The sequence below is a fragment of the Motacilla alba genome, chromosome 26 (assembly GCF_015832195.1).
Source record: "Motacilla alba alba isolate MOTALB_02 chromosome 26, Motacilla_alba_V1.0_pri, whole genome shotgun sequence".
In the NCBI taxonomy this organism is placed as follows: Eukaryota; Metazoa; Chordata; class Aves; order Passeriformes; family Motacillidae; genus Motacilla; species Motacilla alba.
Genome location: NC_052041.1, coordinates 3,006,244 through 3,032,299, shown reverse-complemented (window position 1 = coordinate 3,032,299; position 26,056 = coordinate 3,006,244). Strand labels below are relative to the sequence as shown.

At 46.4% G+C, this 26,056-nt stretch overlaps 1 protein-coding gene across 4 annotated transcripts in view; it reads left to right on the top strand.

The window, feature by feature from the left end:
• SRGAP2 (SLIT-ROBO Rho GTPase activating protein 2) overlaps positions 1-26,056 on the top strand; it is a 114,407-nt gene that overhangs the window by 39,624 nt on the left and 48,727 nt on the right. For all 4 annotated transcript variants that reach the window (XM_038162218.1, XM_038162217.1, XM_038162216.1 and 1 more), the window contains 4 exons: positions 3,325-3,487; positions 16,731-16,793; positions 20,319-20,534; positions 21,509-21,637. In XM_038162218.1, the coding sequence (XP_038018146.1) occupies positions 16,767-16,793; positions 20,319-20,534; positions 21,509-21,637 (372 nt within the window). In that variant the 5' untranslated portion in view covers positions 3,325-3,487; positions 16,731-16,766. The remainder of the gene's footprint in view (positions 1-3,324; positions 3,488-16,730; positions 16,794-20,318; positions 20,535-21,508; positions 21,638-26,056) is intronic.

Below are 26,056 nucleotides of genomic sequence, written 5' to 3'. Positions count from 1 at the left end.
TGCCCAGAGCAGCTGTGGCTGCCCCTGGATCCCTGGAAGTGTCCAAGGCCAGGCTGGACAGGGCCTTTCTCTTCAGTAATATTTTCATTCTCATCTGATTTATTCCTTCACCTTGTGCTCCTCATGGAAACACAGGGTTCCTATTCCTGGTTTGTGGGTGTGGCTTTAGGTTACTTTAAAGAATTTCTTATTTATTTTGTTATTGGTTATTTCTTTATTTGAAGCTGTTTTGTAGGATGACTTCTCTCCTATTTCCTTCAATGCCCAACTCAGGGTCGCTGGCATCTGTCTCTGTGCCCTGCTTGCTTTGAAGCAGATCAATCTTGGACTGCCTGCAAGTCCCTTGTATGAATGAGTAATTTAATTAAGATACTTGAGACTCAATCTTCCCTTACGATCTTTTTGAGACCCAGCTGAAACCTTTGAAGTGGAAGTTGCTCAGGACCCGATCAAGATAACATCCGAGAAACCACAGGGCTTCATCATTTGTGGTTCCCTAAAAAATCTGTGCACAGCTTCCTTTTCCTGCTCCCAGCCAGCCCCCATGGCTGTGATCTGCTGTAATTTAGGCTACCCTAAATAAACTCTCCACACTCACTATCACCACTCCATCTTTACACCAGGAGAAACAGTGCTTGAAATAAACCTGCATCCTGGCATCTTCCTCCTCCTCCTCCTCCTCTTGCTCGTGGGGGAGGTTTGAATCAAAAAGTTGTTGTCAGTGTGAAGGCACCAGCAGTGTGGGAAAGTTCATATTCACATCCTAAAAGTTTTGGGGTCGATCTCATCAGTTTTACCTCTCCAGGGTGAAGGGGGACTGTGTCACTGTGCAGAATGTGTGGGCACGGAGCTGGGGATGGCTGCACCACCAGCCCCCAGTGGTATTTCCCTTCCCTTTTCCATCCCTCCTCTGTGGTGTCATGGAGCTGGGAGCAGAGTGCCTTTGCCAGCTCCTCTGAGGGTTGAAATGGTTAATGGGAATGCCAGTTTGCTCCCTGCCATCTGCTGTGGTGAGGAAGAAGAGGTTCTGTTGTGAGCAGTTGTAGAACTCCTGCTCCCTGGTGGGAAAACTGCGCCCACGTCCCACCCCAGGGGAAGCTGCAGCTCCAGAGGTGCTTTAAAAGTTAATGTGCGTGGAGTTTTAAAGGATGCTTGGGAGGTTTGAAGCAACTATTTCCTTTTCTGTTCTGTTTCTGCCTTGAATAGCTGATAGCAAATAATTAAGGAGAGGTTTTGCCTCTCTTCCTTGGTGTGGAAATGCTGTATCTGTACAGAAGCAAGGCACTGAAGGGGTTAAAACAGCAACAACGGCAAGAAATTAAAGGAATTTAAAATGACAATCTGGCTGTGTGGGGCTTGAGCATCCTGAAGGTGACAATCCCAGCTGTGCACTGGGAGCTGTGGGGCTTGGGGTGACTTTTCCTGCAGGATGGCCTTTCATGTGTGACCACAGCGAGCGTGTCAGCACCCATCTGGCGCCAGCGAGCACCCGGGCTTTCCACAGGCTGCTGGCATTCCTGCTATTCGCTGCCCTGGAATAGCCAGGGCTGCTGTGGCTGGGACAGCTGGGCTTTCACTCCCACTTAACTCCTGCAGCTCTCCTTTCCCTGGGCAGTCGGGGCTCTCCTGCTGCTCCCTGCTCCTTCCCTGGCAGCCAGAACTGTCCCTGCTAGGTCAGATGTGACATACACGCACGTGATCAGGGTCCAGGAAGAATAAAGCTTTTATTCTGCGTGTTCTCCAGCTTGTATACTCTTAACAAAGCGTGCTCTTGAGTCACTAACTACATCACAATAATTTATTATATTTATTGGTGCAAAGCAATTAGCGTTAATGTAATTGGCAAAAGTTTTAGAGAAATTTAATAAGTTATGTATACACATCTACTTATGCACGTAATTTAGCTTACAAAAATTTTCATGTATCTTTTCTAATCTGTTTCTGTGCTGACAGCCTTGTCTTTTCCTTTGCTATGGATACACTTGAAAATCATCAATTGTTATCTCTTCCATTAACTCAGCTTTGCTTGCAGACCAGCTGTCAGGCTCCTCTGTACAGAGCTGCTGCTGCTAATGGGGCTCTGAGGGGTTTTGAGGCAGGATTTTGGTCGGCTGGTGGAGAGTGCGGGCATTTTTTGTTGTTCTGTTCCATTCCCAAACTCTTCATGGTAGCTGGGTAATTTTCACTTGTAGCTCTGCCAGCTCTGGAGGGCAGAGCTGGAGTCAGTGGGTGAAGCAGTCCGGATCACAAGCTGCAGTCAGTCCTGAACTTTCCAATTTTTATTTTTTTTTTAAGAAAAAAAAATCAAGATCAGCTGTTCTGAAACTCTTTATCTAAAATTATCCATATTGCAGCACAAATCCAACTGCTGGTGTCACGAGAAGGGTAATGAAACTCTGCCCTGGGTCAGTTTTCCCATTTTCCCAATGTTTCTTGCAGCAGATTGCTGTCCTTTCAAGTGCAGAATATTCCCTTTTCAATGGGAATTAAACTGCATTTCTTTTAGGAGGAAAGAAATCTGATAAGAGTCTTGTGCAATAATCAGGGCTTTGCACCACAGGTTTTACTCTTTTCCAGATAAATATTTTTGTGCTGTGAATGAGTGGTGTGCAGAGCTGCAGAGAAGGAAACGCTGTCACTAAGGCTCCACCTGGATCTGCTGCTGGAGCACCCCCAGCTTTCATCTGGGGTGAAATGCTGCCCTGTGAGACAAATTATCCCTTCCAAGAAATGAAATGCTGACCCAAATAAACCAAAGTTCCTCTCCTCTCCCCCGCTGCCCTTTGCACTGCTCATTTGCTGGCTGCTCCAGCTGAGAGAAGGTGGGGAAGGTTCAAAGATGAGCAAATGAAGCAGCTTTTGGGAGTGCTGCTGTCTGTGGCTGGGGACAGATAGAGAAGCCTTCCCATAATGGGCTTTGCTCAGGAGACACAGCATTTTGTTCCCTATGCAGATGCTGTTTGGCACACTGGGTGCTTGAAATCTTTTTTATTGTGGTTGAGACCCGCATGCTTGAGACGGGGCTGTGAAAGCTCCTGTCAGACACTGGAGCCATCGCCCTCCCTGCCTCAGGCTCTGATTTATGCACCAAATCCTGGATTCAAAGGGAAGAAATGAAAGCCTGCACTTGGCACGCTGCAGCTTCATTTACAGGATCTGTTTGTTGGGGACAGAAGCTCATGGGAATGTAGGGAAGTGGAGCTGAGGGTGTATTTTCTGTATCCACCTCTCCTCCTCAGCATCCCACCCGCCCCACAGCTTCATCTCCAGGCCCAGGGTCACGGTAGAATCGTGTCCAGTTGTTCCTGTTTTGTGTCCTTGCAGGAAGGATCAGAACGTGCTGTCACCAGTGAACTGCTGGAACCTGCTGCTCAACCAGGTGAAGAGGGAGAGCAGGGACCACACCACCCTCAGTGACATTTATCTCAACAACATCATCCCACGCTTTGTCCAGGTCAGCGAGGACTCGGGACGCCTCTTCAAGAAGGTAACTGAGTGCTCCAGCACACAACTTCACTTTGGTTCTTCTATAATTTTTAATAGATATTCTTATTTAATATTTATATTTTATATATATTTATATATATAGATATACCTACATATATATTTTTATATATTTTAATATATATTTTATATATATTTATATATATATAAAATATATATTTTTTATATATATATATATATACCACTCCACCTATTACTTGGGGAGTAATACAAATATATATATAATATCTCTATATAATATATACTATATATGTATTTATATGTATACTATATATATAATATATAGTGTATATATATTATATATATTTTTGCATTTTTATATCTCTAAAATATAGATAAATATAAATATATAAATAGATATAAATACATAAAAATACCATTCCACCTATTACTTGTGGAGTAATATATATGTAATAACTATATATAATATAGATTTTATATATATTTTATATATACTATATATATAATATCTATAGTATATTTTTACATATTTTATATATATATAAATACCACTCCACCTATTATTTGTGGAGTAATATATAGTAAATATATATAAAATATATATTATATATGTATTTTTATATAGCATATGTATTATATTTTTTACATATTTTATATATATATAAATACCACTCCACCTATTATTTGTGGAGTAATATATATTAAATATATATATAATATATATTATATATGTATTTTATATAATATATATATTATATTTTTTACATAGTTTAGATATATATATATATGTAAAATACCATTCCAGCTATTACTTGTGGTGGATCCATTTATTGAGGGTTTTTTCCCTCTTTGTGCTTGATTTGCCTTTGATTTTTTCAGGCATTTTCCCCAATGTGGCCAGTTGAGATTTGTTGGTCTAAATTGTGTTTTTCCTCTTCTTAGCCTGCTCCACAATTTTGAATGAATGCTGAAAATTTAATTAAATAAGCAGAAGGTTCTTCAGCTCTGAGCATTAGTCAAGAACCAACTCTTTAAAGACAGAATTTTATCTGCCATGGAGAAATTGCTGTTAAAACAAAAATTAGGGAGAATCCCTCCTGTGCTAGGTGATAAAAGGATGTATTGTCCTTATCTGGGAAAAGGAGAAAACACAGCTGGGGTCTCCTGTTTGCCTTGTCCCCGTGATTTCCACCTGGGAAGGAAGGTGGGATGGTGTGGGAGGGTTCTCCTAGCAGGAATCTGGTTTTGCAGTTAGAGGAACATCATCTGGGGGCTTCGGAAGTGCTGCTCTGGGGTGATGCCTGCTCCCTGCAGACATGGCTGCAACCTCTGCTGCTTCGCCTGCTGGAAGTCTTTAAAATCAAAATTGTCACATAAAATAAATGACTTTGAAAAGCCAATTATTCCTCTTCACCCTCTCCCACCCCCTGCAACCTGTTCTGAGCTTGGGAAGTTCTTTCTGCCCTTGCAAGGCCTGGAGAAGGGTGGGATTGTTCAGAGAGTTCCTATTTTCTGTCTGTTGCTTTAAGTGTAAAAAGAACCCTATAAAAAGCAGCTTGTTTAGGGTGCTGGAAAATGAACAATGCTCAGTATTGTGAAGTTTCGTGTTAAGAGGCACTTGAAGGAGCAGCAGTTGTTGTGTGTTACCTGGAGAGGAGGTTCCCTGTTCCAGCAGGGCTTCGTGGCTTTGAGTGATGCCTTGGGAAGGCTGAGCTGGAGCAGAGACCAGACAGAGCTAAAGAATAAAGCAGGGATTTCTTAAAAGGATCTCCTCAAGGGATCCACCTTGGGCAGCACAACCCAAAATGGTCACAAAATGAACCCAGGATGAACCCAAATGGTCACAAAATGGATCCAGGATGAACCCAAATGGTGACAAAATGGACCCAAGATGAACCCAAATGGTCACAAAATGGACAACTGGTCACGGGGTCTCTCACTTTTATAAGTTCTGCTCTATTTGCATATTGGAGTTAATTGTCCAGTTACATCTCCAGCCCATGCAGTCCCATCCTTGTTTTTCTCTCTTCATTCCACGCTGTTTGTGCTCCTGGGCTGAGGTTTGGATCATTTGTCCTTGGTCCCCAGCTGGAGCAGGAATTGTTTTGTCTCCCTGCTCTGTGCAGAGCTCACCATCCCCTCATGTGAAGCCCAGACCCACACACTAAAGCTGCACAGCATGTGAAAAATAGAAATAAATCTAAAACCTGAGACATCAGGAGAACAAAATCTGTGCTGTTCCCTCTCTCCTGCCTGTCTCTTGAGTTTTTAATGGAGAATGAGAAATACATTCCACTTTCACATTCTGTTTCTCTTAGACTTCTTCTTTTTTCTGTCATTGCCTGAGCAGAGGAGGAATCTTCTCCTTTTCAAGTTATGTCACACTGAGGCCTTTTTGACCTTTTAAAACTTTCTGGTAATTACATTATGGTTGATTAGATACTTACATGGGATTACTGAATGGCAGTTACTCTTCAATTCCTCTAATCCCTCCAAAGGAGGAGTAATCTCCCTGTTGAATTTCAACAAGGGCTGTGCTGGAGCAAGGTGGCCTGGAAAACGCCTTGGCAAAGCATTACTTGGAAATTGATATTATCCCAGTTTGGCTGGAAATGGCAACTTTATCTTCAGCCCCTTATAAAGCAGGGCAAGCCCATGTTTATACTTCATTTTGGGCGGCAGGACAAGAATAAAAACAAATAAATAACCAATTAACAGCAAAATACCATCTCTGGTTTGTTTCTCACAGGCCGAGGGCAAGCTCCACATTAATTTGTGCAAACAAAAGGCACTTGTTGTTAAATCCCAACTACTTCTTTGGCTGTTTGCCAGGAATACCAGCTTGGCTGAAGGCCAAATCAGGTGTTTGATTACAACTCCACTTGTGCTGGGTGGTTAAAACCAAAACTTGCATCCTCTGTTATCTGGTAGCAGCTGATAAATAGAGCAGTTTGGCTGACATGGACCTATCTGTGCTTTTTCACTGGAGTCTCTTCCCTTCCTGAGCTGCAAGAAGCAGCTTGAATTGCTGCTGAAGGTCCTGCAGGCTAGAAAACAGCTCAGGTGTGTGATTAAAATATTGCAAAGCAGCTTTGCAGTCCGTGAGTTTAAAGAATATTACCCATTTGTAACCCCCCTCAGTGACGTGTTTGTAAAATATCCCCAACGCAGCAGAGGATGGCAGAGTGTCTCTGGACTTTAAGGAAAAAAAAAAAAAGACTTTTCCACCTTTTTTTACCTTTTCCTGGGTTAAAAACAGGGAAAGCTGCTGGCGAAGCCAGGCTGCCTTGCTGTAGGTGTTGGTGGGGAATCTACCAACTGAAATTTGGGAACTGGTCAGGTTGCAAATAATGCCATGAAATGTGGAGAGGATGGTGACACAGAAATCCTCATTTGCTGGGGGAAAAGCAGATCCTGAGGCAGAAAATCCTTTTCTTTGATATTTTTTTCCCCTTCTTTTCTCTCAAATCAGTGCTTTGTGTCATGCTGGGATGGAGCAGGTGAGGTGGGGAGGACAGGCAGGGGAAAAAGGAGGTGCTTGAGGTCCCTTTTGTCACGGAGCTCTTGAGCTGCTGCATCTCTGAGTGTGTGCAGAGCTTTGCAAAGGACAGAGGGCAGCTGTGATCAGGGCTGGAGCCTGCAGGGCTGGCTGCGCGAGATAAGGGCTGGGAAGGGAAGGGAAGGAAAGGAAAAAGGAAAGGAAAGGGAAAAGGAAAGGAAAGGGAAAAAAGGAAAGGAAAAAGGAAAGGTGGTTTTAGTCAGGTGGGGCTGGGCTCTTTCTCCAGGCAGCACTGACAGAACCCGAGGTCACAGTCTCAAGCTGCACCAAGGGAAATTTAGGTTGGATATCAGGAAAAACTCTTTAATTGAAAGAGTGATAAAATTCTGGACTGGCTGCTCAGGGAGGTGGTGCAGTCACCATCCCTGGGGGTGTTTAACAAAGCCTGGATGTGGCTCTGGGTGCCAGGGTTGAGTTGAGGTGTTGGGGCTGGGTTGGACTTGATGATCCTGCAAGTCTCTTCCAACTTGGTGATTCTGTGATTGAGTGATTGAAACGTGTCCTTGTGGCAGTGAGGAGGGGAAAGCAGAGAGAGCTGGAGCAGCACAGAGCCTCAGGTGGGGACAGCAGCTCCTTCTGCACCCAGAACATCACCAGGAGGGTGGCAGTGTGCGCTTTGTCTCCTCAGGCTGGGGTGGAGAGTGCTCAGGGTGAGATTCTCCCGTGGTCACTCTGGGACCCTCGGACTCTGCAGAGGGCTGATGGGGGAGCAGGGATGGGTTTCTGTCAGTCTGGAATCAGTGAATTCCAGCAGCCAGCGGGGCTGCCTGCATGCACACGGCCTTTCAGAGGGCTTGTGGTGGCACTTCTTGGGTTCCCAGCACCCAAAATGTGCCAGCACAAACTGGGCTGTGTGAGGGATGGAGGGATGGATGGATGAGGGATGGATGAGGGATGGATAGGATGGGATCCGTGGGATGGGATGGGATAGGATCCCATGGATGGAGAGATGGATGGATGGGAGGAATGGATAAGGGGATGGATGGATGGATGGATGGATGGATGGATGGATGGATGGATGGATGGATGGATGGATGGATGGATGGATGGATGGAGGAATGAATGGAGGAATGAATGGAGGAATTGATAAGGGGATGAAGGGATGGATGATGGATGAATGGATGCATGGGTGGATGGATGGAGGAGGGATGGATGGAGGAATGGATAAGGGGATGAAGGGATGGATGGATGAGGGATGGATAGGATGGGATCCGTGGGATGGGATAGGATAGGATCCCATGGATGGAGGGATTGATGGATGGATGGAGGAATGGATAAGGGGATGAAGGGATGGATGGATGGATGCATGGGTGGATTGGAGCATGCCACCCACTTCAAAGCTATCCATGCTGATAAGAGCAGCTGTGCTTTTTGCCAGAGCCAGCCCTGGGTGCTGCTGGATGAACATTGTGTGTCAGCCCCTTTTCCCCTGCCTCTGGGCTTTGTTTACTTCCCTGGCTCCCTTTTCCTGCGGAGCCTTGCCGTGTCTGAGCTGTGTGCCCCCAGTGTGGGTTTGGATTGGAAGCTCTCAGCTGAGGTGCAGGAATTCCTGGAGCACTGTACTTTTCCATGCCCTTGTTTTGGTTTCTCCTGAAGAAACACTTTTAGGTGTTGGTGGGAGATGCTCCTGCTCAGGGTCTGGCTGCTCTGACAGTCCTGAAGATGAATCCTGGTGCTGTCAGTGGGAACCTGGGATCTGTCTGCCCCCAGGGATGGTGTCAGTGCAGTTCTGGGGAAGATAAATGGTGAAATAACCACATTCCCAGCAAATAAAACTGTGGAGGGGATGGAATTGTCCTAGTGACAAATAGTTCCACCTTGGGGAGGAGGTGATGTTTTGTTGTTTGGGCAGAGTTAATGGTTTAGGGCTGGCTCTGGTGCAGGGCTGCAGTTCCCAGCCCGGGTGCCACCAGCGTTGCTATTCCGGTCACCTCTCCCTCTCCTGGAAAATCATCCTGCTTTGATGTCTGCTCCTTTCCATTCCTTCATCTCCCTTTGATTTCTCCTGCTTGTCCTCCTTCTGCATGGCGCCTTTATTTATTTATTTCTACATTTCTATATCCATGTATGCTTTTATATTTATGTATGGGTTTTTATGGCATACATGGGTTTTATATCTGGGGTTTTTCCACCCAAAATATTCTTCTATTTAAGCTGATTCCTGCTTTGATTTCCACTTTTCCCTCTATCCCCGTCACCCTCTCTGGTTTTATATTTATATATGTATTTTTTTTCCACACAAAATATTTTTCTATTTGTGCTGACTCCTGCTTTGATTTCCTTTTTTCTCCTCTACCCCCCTGTCACCCTCTCTATTTAATGTGACCCTTCATTTCTCTGCATGGAACAACCTTCCTGTTCCTTGCATGGTTATCAGGTTTTCTTGCCTCCAGACGTATCTTTTGAGTGGGATCCCTTGGGATTATTTATACATGTATAGACCTTTGAGCAGCAGTCTCTTTAATTTGGTCCCTTTAATCACTCTTTCTGTGTTGTCTCTTTGAAATTTTCCTAGAAGCAGCCTGATAATCTTGTTCAAATTGAAGGAAGGGAAAAAAAAAAAAAAACACAGAAAATTACCTTTTTTAAAAGAACAGACTGTGGAAGCCTCACTTTGAGCAGTGTCTGAGCAAGCTGATTCTTTCCAGTTTGGCAGATTTTTACATGTGGATGTTGGGAAGTGACTGGCAAATGTTAATGGGCAGAAAAGCAGATTTCTTCAGTGGGCAGAGGGGCCTCAGGACAGGCTGTGCCTCTGAGCTGAGCAGGTACCAGCTCAGCATCTGCCTGCCCTGCTGGGTTTAAGAGAGATTTTCTGCTCTGATTTCAGCTGGGAGGTTCCCTGGGCTGCTGGAGCAGGGAGCTTTCCCTGCCATATCCACTTCATTGAGGATATTTATGGGGAGAAAACCCTGTTTGGATTCAAGAAAGCCAACCTGAGGATTTGGAATTCTCCTCCTGTTTAGCGTCTTTGATGGTGGGCAAACCCCCCAGTTTATCTCCTGGTACACTGCGGGGTGTTTGATGTGAAATGGAAAATCCACAATGAGTTGGTTAAAAGCCTCGCAGTAATCAAGGAAAAGGAATTATTAATTCTCTGAAGGGGTCTGTCATGACCTACTTCACAGCTGCACTGTGCCTCTTGCTGCTCTGGTACCACAAAATGACGACTCTTAAAGCCCCCCACGCGTGGAAAAGCCACCGCAGGACACAAGTGTGGTGGTTAAAAAGCTTGTGATGGTTAAAAAGCTGGGCTTTTGTACAAATATGTTTCTATCACGGTGTAAATTTGTAAATGTGCGAATGCCGTGGGTGAAACTCTCACGGAGGTGCAGAGTTGGTATCTCTGTGCTGCATCCCTGCTCTCCTCCTGGCATCCTTCCCCTCACTCAAACAACGTGGCAATATTTAATGTTTATTCTCCACCTAGGCACATTTAATTATTGCTTTTAAAAAGATGCAGAGACCTGATATTGTTCCAGAATCAGCAGATTTGGGCTCCAGCTCCAGCTGTCACCCTCTGACATAATTTGAGGCGGCAAATTAGATAAAAATCTCTTGTCTTGGTGTGTTACACATTCACCCTCCCGCAGCTTGAGCTGTCATTGGGTTTATGGGGAAAGCACCTCAGGAAAATGTTGATTTTGAAGCCATCCCATCTTTCTGTCAGGCTTGGGAGGACCTTGCTGGGGCTGGAGATCCGGGGCAGAGAATGTTGACAGCATTCCTGAGCTCTCCTCTTTATTATCCCCCCAAATATTTGGGAGCTGAAGTCGTTAATGTTGGGTGGAATGCGGAACAGCCCCGCAGTAGATCCCAAAAACATCTTGATTAAATTAGAGGGGAGGTGGAGGGGAGGAGGGCTGGAACAAAGAGGCTGTTGAGGAGCTGGCACAGCCCGTGCTGGGAATTTATGTTCCAGCCAGGGGTGGCAGAACCTCCAGCCCTGCACATGGTGTAGATACACCCTGGAGTAACAAAGGAGTGTGTGTGTGCTCACAGCAGCCTCCTGGGCTGGGGGAAACCTGCATCCCCAGCCTGGCATTCCTGCCACATCCTGCTGGGCTTCCCTGGCTGCTGCTGCTGCTTTCCTGGTGTGCGGGGAAGGGAAGGGGTGCTCATCACCCTCCCTGGTGTGAGAGGAGGGAAGGGGTGCTCATCACCCTCCCTGGTGTGAGAGAAGGGAAGGGGGTGCTCATCACCCTGCCTGGTGTGAGAGAAGGGAAGGGGTGCTCATCACCCTGCCTGGTGTGAGAGAAGGGAAGGGGTGCTCATCACCTCCCTGGTTTGAGAGGAGGGAAGGGGTGCTCATCACCTCCCTGGTTTGAGAGAAGGGAAGGGGTGCTCATCACCCTCCCTGGTTTGAGAGAAGGGAAGGGGTGCTCATCACCCTGCCTGGTGTGAGAGAAGGGAAGGGGTGCTCATCACCTCCCAGTTTGAGAGAAGGGAAGGGGTGCTCATCACCTCCCTGGTTTGAGAGGAGGGAAGGGGTGCTCATCACCTCCTGCTTTGAGAGGAGGGAAGGGGTGCTCATCACCTCCTGGTTTGAGAGAAGGGAAGGGGTGCTCATCACCCTCCCTGGTGTGAGAGGAGGGAAGGGGTGCTCATCACCCTCCCTGCTTTGAGAGGAGGGAAGGGGTGCTCATCACCCTCCCTGCTTTGAGAGGAGGGAAGGGGTGCTCATCACCTCCCTGGTTTGAGAGAAGGGAAGGGGGTGCTCATCACCTCCCTGGTTTGAGAGGAGGGAAGGGGGTGCTCATCACCCTCCCTGGTTTGAGAGGAGGGAAGGGGGTGCTCATCACCCTGCCTGGTTTGAGAGAAGGGAAGGGGTGCTCATCACCCTGCCTGGTGTGAGAGAAGGGAAGGGGTGTTCATCACCTCCTGGTTTGAGAGGAGGGAAGGGGTGCTCATCACCTCCTGCTTTGAGAGGAGGGAAGGGGTGCTCATCACCTCCTGCTTTGAGAGGAGGGAAGGGGTGCTCATCACCTCCTGGTTTGAGAGGAAGGGAAGGGGTGTTCATCCTTCCCTGGTTTGAGAGGAAGGTGTGCTCATCACAGGAAGGAAATCCTCCTCCTCGTCCTCGTCCAGAGGAGGCAATAAGGCTGGTGATGGGTTTGGAACACAAACCCTGCGAGGAACCCTGAGGGGGCTGGGGGTGTTTATCCTGGAGCAAAGGAGACTCAGGGCTGCCCTCATCACTCTCCCAGCTCCTGAAAGGTGCCTGTGCTCAGCTGGGCTGGGCTCTGTCTCCAGGAGCTGACAGAACCAGAGCACACAGCCTCGAGCTGCACCAAGGCAGATACAGGCTGGAGAGCAGGAAAAAGCTTTTCACAGAAAGAGTGATAAAATGTGGGAAATGAATTTGTAGAGAATGAGGCATTTACAGTATGGTGTGGCAAAAGCTGATAGGCCAAGAAACACTTACAATGTATTGTAATTAAGAAATAGTTAACTTCTGATTGTGGTGGAATGAATTATAACACCTGTATTGTCTCACCCTTCAAGTGAGACTGAAAACAGAATAAAAGTTTTTAAAATGCCTCTCAGTTGCCCCATCTCTGTGTCAGAAAAGAGCATAATCTGACAATAAAGTTCTGGAATGTTTTGCCCGGGGAGGTGGTGCAGTCACCATCCCTGGGGGTGTTTAGCAAAGCCTGGATGTGGCTCTGGGTGCCAGGGTCGAGCTGAGATGTTGGGGCTGGGTTGGATTTAATGATCTTGAAGGTCTCTCCAAGCTGGTGGTGCTGTGGAAGCTCTCTGTGTGACCTCTCCCTGCCCAGCCCGGGTGAGGAGCTCCCCACTCCCTGCGTCCTCCGGCGTGCAGGGAGCTCCTGTGCCGTGTCCCAGGGATGCTCTTCCAGGCAGATCATCTCCCAGATCTACAGGAGAAGGGTTCAACCTGGTCAGATAAGAAGGACAGACAGTTGGTGGGGACACCTCCACCCCACACACACCCAGCTCATTAGTGGAGCCAATTAATTAAGATTTTGTTGCACAAGCCCTTCTTTATGTGAAGGGAGGTACAGATAGACTTGGTTGCAGGTACAGCCAGGAGTAGATCACAGTAAAGCTGATCAGAATATCTTTTATTTATTGCCTTGTTTACAAAAGGAATTGTTCTGCCTTTGCAAAACAGCCAGAATAACAGAGAAAATACAGAACAATGCAGAATTGGCCGCTGCGATAGTAATTGATATTGAGACATTCACAGCTGCCAGGAGTTTGTTGTCTTTTCTTGGCATGGATTTTATTCATAATTCCGCGGCACTTTCTGGCATGATGCTGGAATCTCTCGTGCCTGTATGGCAGTGAGATCATCAGCCTTTCATTTGCACTTGGAATTCTGTGGGAATTCAGGGAAATTCTCTTTGTGCATCACCTCCACCTCCCTCCACTGCACTGGAGCAGCAACTTTTTCCTGACATCCAATCCATTCTCCTCTGACTTTCCCAAGCAAACCCTTCTGCTTCCTCCAATGTATTTTCATTTATCAGGGTCAGCCAGCTCAGCTTTTTTTTTTTTTCCTTTTGGTGGAATCAGTGCAGGGAACAGTTTTACATTACCAGTGCTCATTGCACAGCTCTTGTGATCTGTCCCCTGTGATCTGTCTTACCTTCACCCTAATGGAAAGGTTTTTTCCAGCCCAGCAATGCAGCAGCTCCTTTCTTGAGAGCTCATTTGGAAGCACAGGGAGTTTTGTGTTTTGACAATTTGGCATCATCTTTACCCCTTCAACCCCAGCCTGCATTAAAACATTCATTTTAATCTGTCGCATAATTAACGCATCAGCAATTTGTGCAGCAAATGAGCAATTTTCCAGTGCAAGAAAGGAACAAAATGGGCTGGAAAGAGCAGGGGTGAGAGGCAGATGATGGGGCCAGGCCAGGCGGTTGCAGCAGCCCTGGGAGTGTGTGTGGAAAGATCCTTCTGTGTGAAGAGTTCAGTGCTCAGGGCGCTGCAGGCTGGTCCCTTCCATTAATCACCTCCACAGGGAGGAAAAGGCAGTGTCTTGGGTTGGAAAGCCAGGTGTGTGCTAAGGAGGGCAGGAGCCTCCCCTGAAATGGAAAATGTGAATCCCCTCCCTCTGAATTGCTATAAATTTGAAATTAAGGAGCTCTCAGGCAAAGATACGGGAGCAGGAATAACAGTTCTTTAATAGGGAAGAAAATAAAAGGATAAAATAAACAATGCAGTGAACCAAAACAACACTGCCAGAGTCAGAGCACAGCCTGACACCCTGTGGGTCAGGGTGCTGGCAGCAGTGCCATTGGAATTGTGGCTGCAGCCCTCCTGGAGTGTCAGGGGTGGTTCTGCTGGAGCAGGGATCCTGGAGAAAGGTGGAGTCTTCCTCTGGAGATCCAGTGGCAGAGGCAGCTGCTGTTCCTCTGGGAATCCAGTGCAGAAGCTGTGCTGGTGTTCCAGAAGCTCCAGATTATATCCGGGTAGGAATGCTTGGCTCCTCCCTCTGGGGGAGCATCTCCCATGGGGTGCTGTAGCTCTTATCAGCCCTGCAGTGACATTCCATGGCCTGTTATCAGCAGATGTCTCTCTGGAGGGAGGGAGGATTGAGTGTGGAAGAGACAAGGAAAACTGCCCACTGAACAGAAGAGAGCTGCATACAGATGGGAAATAGAATACAATTCCCTTGGCAATCCAGGACAGGCAGCCAGAGCACCCCAGATCACTGCAGGGCTGAGCAGCAGCCTCAGCTCCAGCTGCTTCCAGAGGTGAAATCCTGTGGGTTTGTTCCTCAAACTCCCCTGGAGGTTGGGGATCACCAGCTCTGTGCTTTTCTCTAAATTAGAGCAGTGTCTGAGCAAGCTGATTCTTTCCAGTTTGGCAGATTTTTACGTGTGGATGTTGTGAAGTGACTGGCAAATGTTAATGGGCAGAAAAGCAGATTTCTTCAGTGGGCAGAGGGGCTTCAGGACAGGCTGTGCCTCTGAGCTGAGCAGGTACCAGCTCAGCATCTGCCTGCCCTGCTGGGTTTAAGAGAGATTTTCTGCTCTGATTTCAGCTGGGAGGTTCCCTGTGCTGCTGGAGCAGGGAGCTTTCCCTGCCATATCCACTTCATTGAGGATATTTATGGGGAGAAAACCCTGTTTGGAATCAAGAAAGTCTCTCTAAATTAGAGACTCCTCAGGAGCAGCTTTTCTTTGTCAGTGTTTGTGTCTGATGCTCTTTTAACTGTAGCACCTGGGCAGCAGGGTGAGGAATATGGGATTGGAACATGTGGACAATCCAAAGGATTGGGCATGGGATACCTGTGAATCCCATTGTGCTGCCAGCAGAGCAGTTCCAGGCTGGTCTGAACCACAACACCCCAAAAGAATAAGAATAAATTTCTAATAAAGCAATCTTTTTAATCTCAGAAACTCCAAGCACTGCTGAACTGGACAGTGTGGAGCAAAGAATAATTTAAATTTAAATCAAATAATCTTTCTCTTCTGGCTTTTCAATTTATCAGTGTGTTGTTGGCTTTTTTCCTCATGGCTTCGCTCTATCTTGACTTCCTGGGCAGAAATGTTGGTTTAAGCCCGGGTTTGGCTGCACTGCCTCTTTATCTGTTTCTTTTCCTGAATGTTGTAGGCATAAATAATCTTGAATTTATCAAATTTGCTTGCCCCAGTAGATATGAAACACTTGTAACATGAGGCTTCGGGCACACAAATGCTGCCCTGGTGTGCAGTGAATGAGTAAAATCTATGAGCTGAATTAAGTTATTGTTGTTACGTGGTGCTTTCTTACCCTGCTTTTCTTCAGCTTCCACACCAAGCTGTCCTGTATCCAAAATCTTCCTTGATCTCATGAAAATGGGAAAATTCTGTATTTTCAGCCTTGAAAATTGAAAATCTCACGTTCTCTGGAAATTTCCATCTGTGTTCCGTTGAGCTTTCTTTTTTTTTCTTTTTTTTTCTTTTTCTTTTTAAATTTTTTTTCCTGTTTTCCCCTTCCCCCCCTTTTTTCCCCTTTTTCCCTCTTTTCCCTTCTTTTTCCTTTTTCCCCTTTTCCCCCTTTTTTCCTTTTTTCCCCCTTTTCCTTTTTTCTGCCTATTTCCCTTCTTTCCCCTCCCCCCCCCTTTTTTCCCCTTTTCCCCCTTCTTTTTCCTTTTTTCCCCTTTTTCCCTTTTTTCCCTTTTCCCCCTTTTTTCCTTTTTTCCCCTTTTTCCTTTTTTCTGCCTATTTTCCCTTCCCCCCCCCTTTTTTCCTCTTTTTTCCCTTCTTTTACCTTTTTTCCCTTTTTTCCCTTGTTTCCCCTTTTTCCTTTTTTCTGCCTATTTTCCCTTTTTTCCCCTCCCCCCCTTTTTTCCCCTTTTCCCCCTTCTTTTTCCTTTTTTCCCCTTTTTCCCTTTTTTTCCCTTTTTCCCCCTTTTTTCCTTTTTTTCCCCTTTTTCCTTTTTCCTGCCTATTTTCCCTTCCCCCCCCCCCCTTTTTTCCTCTTTTTTCCCTTCTTTTTCCTTCTTCCCCTTTTCCCTTTTTTCCCTTTTTTTTCCCTATTTTCCCTTTTTTCCCCTTTCCCCCCTTTTTCTCTTTTTTATTTTTTATTAACACCCCAGCTGCAGCGTGACACCGCGCGCCTCTGGGCTGGGCACTGATTTGATTCACCAGTGCCCCTTAATTGGGCCTGAATTATTTGTGGGTGCCCCGTCCTCGCTTCCTCTGCAGCCTCTTCCTCAATTCACTCTCATTTCTCTGTTCTGTTGCAGAGCAAGGAAGTGGGACTGCAGCTCCAGGAGGACTTGATGAAGGTCTTGAACGAGCTCTACACGGTAAATCAAACTCATTCTTGGCATCTCCTCCGGCAGAAGGGAGAAGTGTTTGACTTCTGGCTGAGGAAAGGCTGCAATCCCTGCTCTAAAGCTCCATAAATCTCATTTTTCCCCCTCTGTCCTGGTGTTGTTGCAGCTTTTTGAGCGTTGGCTCCCCACAGATCTCACCTTTGCACACTTTGCTGCAGCGATGCTTTAAAAAAGAGCCAGACATGGGAGAATTATTTCCAAATATGCCCAAAATCTTGGGGTTTGTGTGGTGTGAGCTGTTTGCCCCTCGGCTCTCAGCAGAACAGCTCCTTTTAGAGGGAGATTTTCCCGTCTCTGCTTTTTATTTCTCACTAAACCCGCTGGAGACCCCAAGGAGGAGGAAGAGGAGGGGTGTGTCCCCAAGGGCTCATGCGCCGCGCGGGGATTTTTCTTCTCCTCGCATTATTGAAAGGAAAAGCCTCTTGCTTGATGAAAATTTTGCTGTTGCTGAGCAAGTTCTCTTCCTTAAAAGCAGAACTCAGCGTTCAGTGCCTCAAAGTGCCTTTCGTTTTGTCCTTCCTTGGTGATTTGTTGGGTCACGACACTGAGGTTTCTGTTCTGGCCTTCCTCCTTCCAAAAGGTGACCCAGGGTTGCTTCTCAGCCTGTGGCACGTGGCCCCTGTGGGGAAATTCGGGGTAAAAATCAGTTCTGCAGAGCTTCAGGGGCTTCCCTGAAATTCCCTGTGTCAGTAAAATGTATAGAGGGGATTGTTTCATTACAGTCAGAGCCTCAAAGCCAAAGATTCAGGCAAATCAGCTCTCCAGAAGTGGTTTTCTATTTGAGGGCATAATTGGCTCAATTTTTGAGTTCTGTCATGGATGGGATCCTAAGGAAGGACGTGGATCTGCTAAAAAAACAGATTTTAGGAACAATTTCTGATCTGGAGTGGCTGCTGAGTGGAGTTCCATGGGCTGGGGGTCATTTCTGGGGGCCAGGCTCTGACAGGTCATTTTTTGAGCCAAATAGTGAATTCTGCTAATTTCTCTAGCCCTGGAAGGAAGAGCTTCCAGAATTTGCTAAACAAAGTGATGCAAGGTATTGATATTTTTGATGGCAGTGCTGGGAGTTAGAGATCTATTTATTTATTCATTCCTCCTGCTGCAGAGCTCTAAATTGTCCCTTCACCAGGAAAGCTTTTCCTTAGCAAAAAGCCACTTTTGGTGGTGCTAAAAGATGCTTTTTTTTTTGCTGCAATTAAAGCCACCCCACCAGTGATTCAATTTATTGGTGCTTTTAGGAATAATTCCACCTCTTTTTCTGCTGGATGTGGCACTCAGGGCTCTGGGTTGGATGATCCTGGAGGTCTTTCCCAACCTCATTGATTCCCTAATTCCATATCCAAAGAATTGGAATCAAGAAAGATGATTTGCTTTTGGGGCAAAATGGTGAAATCTTTACTTTCTCTGCACAAATAAAACACTGAGGGTTGTCCCAGCCTGGAACTTTTTGTCCTGTGCCCTCAGCAGTGTCCCCACAGCAGAGCCTGTGGCTGCCAGCGTGGCACAAAACCATTAAAAGCCCATCAAAACGGGGATTTCTCCCTCTGCTTTTGCTCTCTGAGCAAGAGAGGAAAAGCAGCTCCTTTGCATCTATTATTATAATTATAAACGCCTGCTTTATAGTCGGAGCATCTGCAGGGGCTGGGAGTGCGGGGTGTGAATTATTCAGGATGTTCTTCAGCACTGGCTGCAGTCACATTCCCTTTCATGTTTGAACCCAGAGTCTCTTTGAATCTGGGCCCTCTGCTGATCGCTGCAGAGGGGGAGCACGCAGCCCACCGAGGCAGAGTCGTGTTGTGTTCTGCTGTAAATGGGTTTTCATCTGAAATAAATCAAATTGTTCACAAGTGGAGCCTTTATTGCTGCTTGAATGGGTGACTTTATGCGATTGTGCTTTTTTTTTTTGGCTCCCTGTGAGTGTTGTATCTTGTTTGTTTTGGTGAGGGATTCAAATTGCTTTGCATTTGTGGATAAAAAAGTGGCTTAGGCCTCGTGTCCTTTGGTTCTATGTGCTTAACACAAACCTAGGCATTAATACCACGTGAAACAAATGAGATTTTTGTCACTGTGGGGGGGATATTTATCTATATTCACTAATAAAAATGTGCTGTAATAGAAGGTGCCTGTACAGCACAGGGTCCAGGTCTCCATAAAGCCAAGAACCACACTATAAAATTATACTAAAGATTTTGATTCCATGCTCATAGAAGGTTATTTTATTATTATATTATATTCTACTAAAATTATACTAAAGATTTTGATTCCATGCTCTTAGAAGGTTCATTTATTATTATATTATATTCTACTAAAATTATACTAAAGATTTTGATTCCATGCTCTTAGAAGGTTCATTTATTATTATATTATATTCTACTAAAATGATACTAAAGATTTTGATTCTATCTTCTTAGAAGGTTCATTTATTATTTTATTATATGATATGATATTATATTATATCATAGAATATAATATAAATATATATACTAAATATAAGGAATACAAAGAATAAATATAAAGAATATACTAAAACTGTCCTAAAGAACAGAGGAAGGATACAGACAGAAGGTTTAACAAGAATAATGAAAACTGGTGACTCCTTCCAGAGTCTGACACAGCCTGGCTGTGATGGGTCATTAAGTTAAAACAATTCCCATGAAACCAATGAAACATCCACCTGTTGGATGAACACTCTCCAGCCACATTCCAAAGCAGCAAAACACAGCAGAAGCAAATCAGATAATATTGTTTTCCTTTTTTCTCTGAGGCTTTTCAGCTTCCCAGGAGAAGGAATCCTGGCCAAGAGATTTTTCAGCAGATGTGACAGTGACACTGCCCTGCTTTTGTGACCTGGAAGTTCCCCTGAGTGGGTTTTTTGTGGGTTCAGGTGTTGCAGACCAACAGCTGGGCGCTGGCGCCGGCCGGGGCTGTGCACAAATCACCAACAGGACTGCTGGGAACGTGCCTTGGGCTGGTTCATTTTCCAGCAGCAGCCTCATTACGTGGCTGTGACACTGGGAAGATGCCAGCAGCTCCCATCCCAGGCAGCAGACCCAGAACTCAATCTTAAATTCACTTTAAAAGTGTTTTGCCCCATCACACAAAGCCAAAGCACATTGACAGTGGTTCTATCCACTACTGTAAGCACAGGTACCTTCAGTTAAAACAATGCTTGCTTATTTCCAATACAATACCTGCTTGTAAGCCTTCAAACTCAATGCACAGAGCTCCATTATTCAGCTTACAACTCCCTCCTATCTCTCCAGATAAACTTTTCTGCAGCTTAGGGAGTTATTCTTGACAAGCATTAATACGCAGACCATTGTTCTGTTTGTCCTTACTTTTCTACTTCTCACATAATTTTTCTGCTGACCCATCTCACGGCTGCTGCTTCACTCCAGTCACAGCTCTGCTGTCTCCGAGGCCTTTTGCAGCTTTCCCAAACCCCTCTGATTTTAGGGATTCCCACAGCTGAGCGTTGGATTTTGTCGTCTGCAGGTGATGAAAACCTACCACATGTACAACGCCGACAGCATCAGTGCCCAGAGCAAGCTGAAGGAGGCAGAGAAGCAGGAGGAGAAGCAGATTGGGAAGTCGGTGAAGCAGGAGGACAAGCAGACCCCGCGCTCCCCCGACTCCACCTCCAATGTGAAGTTTGAGGAGAAACACGTCCGGAGGAGCTCCGTCAAAAAAATCGAGAAGATGAAGGAGAAGGTACTGGCAGGAGGCCCTGGTTCCCTGCTCAGAGGCAAATTCACTCTTTGGGCAGGTTTTAACAGCCAGCTGAAGGGAAGGCAGGACCAGCCTTTGGGACAGGCAGTTTGTGTTATCCTGGGGAATGGGATGTGCATAAAAATGGGATGTGCTCAAAAATGGGATATACATGGCACAGAAATGGGATGTGCATAAAAATGGGATGTTCACGGCACAAAAATGGGATGTGCATAAAAATGGGATGTGCTCAAAAATGGGATATGCATGGCACAGAAATGGGACGTGCATAAAAATGGGATGTGCATAAAAATGGGATGTGCACGGCACAAAAATGGGATAGGCGTGGACAAAAAGCTGAAGCCAGGTTAGAGTGGGAAAGCAGCAGTTTCTTGCTGGAATTCATGTGGTTGTTTTTGTTGTCCAGAGCACAAGGGCTGTGCTCCAGGGAGCCCACAGCCCCAAACTGGCTTTGAGGGCAGAACCAGTGGCCTCACTGGTGGCTCCAGCAGTTCAGCTCCAAGGTTTAAGCCCATTGAAGGGAAGGAGTTACTTTTTGATGGATTTAGGCTCTGGAAGGACCAAGCTCAGGCCTTGGAAGAGGTGGGGTGCCTGTAGCAGCCCTCAGACCCTCCTGGGCTTCTCTGGTGGTGCTGGAGCTGGGCCTTAACCTCCTAAACCCCCTTGTCCCTTCATTCCTCCTTCAATCTTCCCCATCCCACAGCCTCAAGACTTTCAATCCAGTGTAGCAATGCTTAAACATCTAAATAATTCATCTGCAGATTCATTCATTCCAGTTTTGCCAGGATGCCAAGACCGGAAATTCACATTTCAAGTCTTGGAGTCCTGGCAAAACTGGAAGTCAAACAGGCAAAATCTGTGTGAGCAGAGTAAGGTTTGTTCAGTGTTCTCTGGTGTTACTCAGAGTGCTGCTCACCTCTTTTAATGCTGTTTTCTGGGGTTTTTTTGTCTTCCAGCGCCAGGCAAAGTACACAGAGAACAGACTGAAGGCAATCAAGGCAAGGAATGAGTATCTGCTGGCCCTGGAAGCCACCAATGCCTCGGTGTTCAAGTACTACATCCATGACCTGTCTGATCTCATTGATGTAAGTGAGGCCAGGAGCCCCCCACGCCCCTCTCCTCCCTCTGCACAGCTGCACACCTCTGCACTGCTGCACACCTCTGCACTGCTGCACACCTCTGTACACTGCACACCTCTGCACACCTCTGCACACTGCAGACCTCTGCACAGCTGCAAACCTCTGCACACTGCACACCTCTGCACAGCTGCACACCTCTGCACACCTCTGCACAGCTGCACACCTCTGCACACTGCAGACCTCTGCACACCTCTGCACAGCTGCACACCTCTGCACAGCTGCAAACCTCTGCACAGCTGCACACCTCTGCACAGCTGGCCCGGGCAGCTTGGGGCTGGCAGTGGCCTGATAACTGGTCATGAAGCTGTCCCAGGAGCTTTCCTCAGTGGCCACCTCTGTCACACAGACAAGGAACTTCCCTGTCACTGGGAGAGGGAGAAGGAGGAGCTGCTTAGTTAAAGTGAAGCCCAGCTTCAGTGTCACACTGCTGCCTGACATTTTCATTGGGCTGTTTTAAGACAAGCCACAGGATTTTAACTCAGCAGCACATTTTGAGAAAAAAAAAGAAAAGGTTTTTAACTGTAGAAGCAGTCGAAGGAATTTGGTAGAAGAGAGGGAGTTCAGAGGTGTTTCCTAAAGCTGCTTTTCACTGGTTTTGGAAAAGTCGTTGAATTATGGAATATTCTGAGTTGGATCCCACAGGGATCATCCAGTCCAGCTCCTGGCCCTGCCCAGACGCCCCAAAATCCCACCCTGTGCCTGAGGGTGCTGTCCAAGCCCTCCTGGAGCTCTGGAAGGTTGGGAGCAGTGCCTGTTCCCTGGGCAGAGCCCCGCACCCTCTGGGGGAAGAACCTTTCCCTCATCTCCATCCCAAACCCCCCTGACCCAGCTCCAGCCCTTCCCTCTGATCCTTTCCCTGCCCACCAGGACATATTTCAGTCTCCCCACCATTCAGGGGGCAGCAGTTCTGCTTTTGGTAAAACGCACCACAAAAAAACCAAAAAAAAACCCCAAAAAACCCCAAAATTCTGATTTTTGGAAACTCAGCAAAGCCAGTCAGGAACCCTGAGCCTTCAGCCCGGACATGCTGAGAGTGGAGCAGTGGCTCTGTGGATCCTGATCCTTTCCAAGGCCATCCCTGCTGGAAGCACTCAGCTGCAGAGCCTGGAGGGAGCTGCTGTGGAGGAGCAGGGAGTGCTGAGCACAAGAGTCTCTAGACACAGGCAATAAAGAGCACTCAGATCTCTATTAATTACTCAGCTATTAGAATAAGCAGCAGTCCATAGGATACATTTATTCAGCTGATGATGAACTCGCCTGGAGTGCTCTTGTGCCAGGTGTTGATTTAAACCTGTCCTGTGGAGGTCAGGGCTGTCACTGAGAGCGGGCTTGAAAAATGCTGTTATTTCCAAATGTCATGGTTTGCAGGATTGCTGCACTGCAGAGGCCTGGTTTGTTTATTCCTGCTGCCTTTTTAGGAGCCCTGTTTTGGTTAACATTTGCTCAACCTTAATTGCGTGGCCCCGGGTTTTTAACAGATTAGAACTCTCTGTATATATTTATATCAAAGCTGCAAGATTGGGATTAATTTCACCAGCATCAGCCTGATTTAATTGTTTTCATTTTTTTCATCTAAAGCCCTGTCTCTCAGGTCTTCCCCCAAATGCTTCCTGGTTCAGTTGCCAGATTTTGGTGTATTTTAATTAATCACAGGTAGCAAAGAGTCCATTTGGGTTTCACATCCCAGAATAATTTGTAAGCACAGAGCTGTTTTCAGCAGGACAGGACAAAGCTGGGCTAGCCAGCCTGGAAGGAAGGGCTGCTCTCCCTGGGCAGTCCCAGCTGTGTCTGGGGCATGGCAGAACAAGAACCCAAACTTCTGAATCCCAGGGGTTTGTCTGTTCCTGGAGGGGAGCCCTCGTGGCTCTGGGTGAGTCCCTGCCCTTGGAGCATTCAGTTTAACTCCACAAGTTCCCATCATCTTCAGAATAAAAGTGTTATCTGCTCTGTGTTCAGGCATGGAAAAACGCAGGGCTTGTCTGGGAGCACAGGATGGAGTTCAGTTATCTCGTTGTTAAGACACAGGGAAAATAGATTTATTAATGCCTTTGATCCCGAAGGATTGAAAATTAACAGTTATAACCAGTGATGGTTATCTGAGCCATCTGACTTGAATAAAAATGGGATTTTTAAGCCAGGCTGTAATGCCTTCCCTCGATCTAATCATCTGGTGATATTGAATTTTGAAATATAATATAAAAGTAATCTTCAAAGTTACTTACAAGGAGATTGCGTGAGGCCAAACAGCATTAAACTTTATATTTAATGTCACGTTTATCCAGCACGTTGTTTCCTCTGCAGTGTGCAGGGAAGGATAACAGGGAGTTAATTCTTTGTTGAGAGTTAAGAGCAATAAATTGTTTCTGCCATAGCCCAGTAGTTTTGAATTTCCTGACTTTGGGGACTGAGACAGCTCTTTGATGCTAATGAAATATTACAGTAATGGGGAAGTTTGCATTAACTCATATTTATAAAAGGGTCACTAGGACAGGATTGGAAAAAGGAGAGAAAAAAAAAGATTAAAATGTGTGTGTGAGTCCCAGAGCCTGCTTTGCTCCTCCAGGAGAAGGTGTTACTCCAGGATCTCATCCTCCCCCTCCCAAACGTGAATTGCATTTTAAAACAAAGGGCTTTTCCCCCTTAAATCTTCTACTTTTGAGGCCTGTTTGGAAGCTGACTGGCAAAGGGTTAATCAGCTGTCATGTTGGGAAGTGAATTTGAATGAGTTATCATTAAATTCTTATAAAAAATTGATTTCCTTCGAGAATGGTTCCATCAAACATTTATATAACCCAGAAAAGGGATGGCAGGACTGGTGCATTTACAAACATGGAACACTGGACTGAAAAAAAAACCCTTTTAAGTGGGGGAAATGTTTTCTGTCAGTGGCTTCAACAGCAAAGAGCCAACACAATCTGCCTGAGCCAGGTGTGTGTGACACATTCACTGCCCCGTGGAGTCCCAGGCCTCCCAGTGCGCTTCTGGGGACACTGGGAGGACAAGCTGGTCACACTGGGGGGGTGCACGAGCCCCTGGCCCACAGCAGGAACTGTGTCCAGTTCTGGGCTCTGCAGCTGAGGGATGACAAGGAGCTGCTGGAGGGGGTCCAGCAGAACCCACAAAGATGATTTGGGGTCTGGAGCATCTCCCTGGGGGGCCTGGGGCTGCTCAGGCTGGAGAAGGCAAGGCTGAGAGGGGGTCCCTTCAATCCAGAAAATATCCCATCAATCCGTGAAATATCCCATCAATCCACGCTAGCCTCCCATCAGTCCATGCCAATATCCCATCAATCCACGCCAATATCCCATCAATCCATGAAATATCCCATCAATCCATGCCAATATCCCATCAATCCATGAAATATCCCATCAATCCATAAAATATCCCATCAATCCACACCAATATCCCATCAATCTACACCAATATCCCATCAATCCATGAAATAGCCCATCAATCCACACCAGTATCCCATCAGTCCACACCAATATCCCATCAATCCATGCCAATATCCCATCAATCCACACTAATCTCCCATCAATCCATATCAATCTCCCATCAATCCATAAAATATCCCATTAGTCCATGCCAATATACGATCAATCCATGAAATATCCCATCAATCCCTACAAATCTCCCATCAATCCATACCAATATCCCATTAGTCCATGCCAATCTCCCATCAGTCCATACCAATATCCCATCAATCCATACCAATCTCCCATCAGTCCATGCCAGTCTCCCATCAATCCATAAAATATCCCATCAATCCATGAAGTATCCCATCAGTCCATACCAATATCTCATCAGTCCATACCAATATCTCATCAATCCATGCCAATCTCCCATCAGTCCATACCAATATCCCATCAATCCATGAAATATCCCCTCAATCCATGCCAGTCTCCCATCAGTCCGTGCCAATATCCCCTCAATCCATGCCAGTCTCTCCTCAATCCATGCCAGTCTCCCCTCAGTCCATGCCAGTCTCCCCTCAGTCCATGCCAGTCTCCCCAAGGGATGTCAGGATGGTGCCAGGCTCTGTCCAGCCACAGGACAAGGAGCAATAAACTCCAGCACAAGAACTTCCACCTCAACATGAGGAAGAGCACCTGTCCAGGAGGGTGGCAGAGCCCTGGAATTGCTGCCCAGGGAGGTGCTGCAGTTTCCCTCTCTGCAGAAACCCCAAACGCACCCGGACGTGTCCCTGTGTCACCTCCAGCTGACCCTGCCTTGGCCTGGGTGATCTCTAGATCACGCCAAAAATCGCAACCCCAAAAATTCAGTGAAAAGGAACGAGTTAACTCTGTTAAATCTGCGCTGATCCTGATCCTGATCCTTGTCCCAGTCCCATCTTTCCCCCACGGC